This window comes from Microtus ochrogaster, chromosome 1, assembly GCF_000317375.1.
Source record: "Microtus ochrogaster isolate Prairie Vole_2 chromosome 1, MicOch1.0, whole genome shotgun sequence".
NCBI lineage: Eukaryota > Metazoa > Chordata > Mammalia > Rodentia > Cricetidae > Microtus > Microtus ochrogaster.
The window spans coordinates 52,203,103-52,205,389 of NC_022009.1; the positions used below are offsets into that span (position 1 = coordinate 52,203,103).

General features: G+C 44.3%; 1 protein-coding gene across 1 annotated transcript in view; it reads left to right on the forward strand.

Annotated features, from left to right (window-relative positions):
- Positions 1-2,287, forward strand: part of Rapgef5 (Rap guanine nucleotide exchange factor 5) — a 239,505-nt gene that overhangs the window by 218,360 nt on the left and 18,858 nt on the right. The window contains exon 22 of the mRNA XM_005343679.1: positions 1,862-1,912. Coding sequence (XP_005343736.1) covers positions 1,862-1,912 — 51 coding nt within the window. The remainder of the gene's footprint in view (positions 1-1,861; positions 1,913-2,287) is intronic.

Here is a 2,287-nt window from a genome sequence, read left to right on the forward strand (position 1 = left end):
CTGTAACCTGTGTGCTCCACTGTGGTCTCCTTGGCCTCTCCTGGTTCTGTCAGTGGCTGTGTCATTCTCTCTATGGATTCAATCCTTTCGAGTCAGGAGCTGTGCCCAATGGAATGCATTGTGCTGACCCAGGGGTGGGATAGTGCTCTCCTTCAAGACGGGAAAGGCTTGCCCTCTGTGCTTCAACAAGATGGCCAAGAACACTAAAGATTGAAGGAGATGAGAGACAACTGCCGTGCAGGAGGACAGATTGATAGCAAGGGTCTTCACAGAATGGAGTTTGAATTGAACCACAAAAGAAACTTTGATTTGCAGAAGTAACTGAATTACATTTAAAAAGCTGAATCAGCACATTGAGCGCCTACTGAGTTGCACACACTGCGTGAAAGTGAATACCAGAGAATGCTGTGTGCTGAAGGACCTTTTAAACCAGGTCTCACTGGCCCAGGGAGAAGTGAGCAGAGACTCAGGGCTTTGGAGGTTGAGGAAGAAGTTGTTGGTAGCTGAGGTTGGGCATCCCAGCAGAGGACCTCACTGTCAAAGGAAAGTGACCGTGTTGTCAGATAAAGAAGAAGTAGGTTTGAGAAGTAGTCAAGAGGTCGGCAGATTTCTGAGCTGGACTGGTGGGTGCTCTCCATTGTGAGACAGCCCGGACACTATACTGCAATAGCCACAGCTAGTGAATGATGGCCATGGAGTGTTACAAAACTGGTCTCCAGGCCAGGTTTGGCTCTGGCCTGACTTCTGGCTAACCCAGTTGGTTTTAAGTACAGTGAGTTGGTGGTACCACTAGGATGTCCAATAGAATAAGATGTAATACAAAGGAAAGACTGGAAATAATTACACAAGTTTGCATTTTATATTTTCTTTATTGGAAAACAGTCATTTCCAGGTAGGTTAAACTACATACTACAAAGAACTGAGTCAAGAGTCAAAATTATCACATTGAAAAATTAAGTAGTTTTAAAGTGTTAGTTAAAGTTTTAAAGTAAGTAAACTTACGATGATTATTTTGATTCAGTTTGAAGACGAAACCTCTGTGGAATATCTTGGTCTTCCTTGTTAATGTTAATAGCTGGAATCCGTTAAGTAGCAACCATAGACATGGGCCGTTGTGCATTTATTTCATAGGTTGTTGCTGAAGGCTGAGAGCAGTGAGGGCGCAAACTCACACTAAACTAGAAAGGTTCAGGGGCAGGAGCAGAATTCACACAGGGCCTTGGTTGGGTCAGCTCTCTGTGACCGGACACTAAGGCAGCGTGAAAAGCCCTGCGCTCTCTCCTACTCATGGGAAAGGGAGTCTGGCGCATTTCCAGGTCCGTTTTCATGAGCCTGAATTTTTACCTGGGAGGATGGCACGGGCACACACATTCCCTTCAATTCAGGTTGGATGATTCCATCCTCTAAGGTGCAAGCTGAATCCCTAAAGTTTTCCCCATCTGTGTTACCTGGCTTCTGCTGTGCGTGCAGCCATTCACATGAAACACATCCAGCCACCACTGTCCCCACTTGGGCAGGCTTTTAGAAACACGAGCACATTCGTCAAAGATGAGATACAGAACTGAAATCTGTGTTCATTAAATAACCACATTGTGTAGAACGTCTAGCCAGCTAGATGCCTTCATCACGCAGCTGCCAAGATATTTTTATCAACATGCCTAACGAAGGTCATGTTGAGGGGATGAACAAACGTGCAAATGAGATGCAATCAGTGTGGAGTCCCAGGGCCAGTATCCATGCTCAGAAATGTATCGTGAGTAAGCAGAACTCAGGGCAAATGTCTCTTAGTGCCCCTTCTCAGAATAGCTGCCTTCTATGACCTTTGTGGTTACTGACTGTGATTTTGTTGTTTTGGTTTAAGAAAATTCCTGGGAAGTTTAAGAAACTTTTCTCTGAACTTGAAAGCTTAACGGTAAGTAAAGGGGACTTTTCTTCAAAGAAATATTAGTGCTATTTCCTTCTGGGTTCAGGGTTCAAATTACTGTCCTTCATGATATCAGTGCCTAACTGACTGCTTGCATCTAAAATGACAGTTTTGAGCTGGGTGTGGGGATAGAATCCTGGGACTTTGGTAGACTGAGGCAGGCAGATTACAAATTCCAGGCCAGCCTATACTATGAAATAAAACCCAGTTTTAAAAACAAACGATACAGTGGGCTAACATGGAAGAGCTGAAATCTCATGGAACCCCAACTCTAGATAAAGAACTGCAAGCCACTAGAAAATACTGAGAGTGGAGAAATACTCAGCTGGTTCAATACCAAGTGATCATACGCATGCAAGAAAC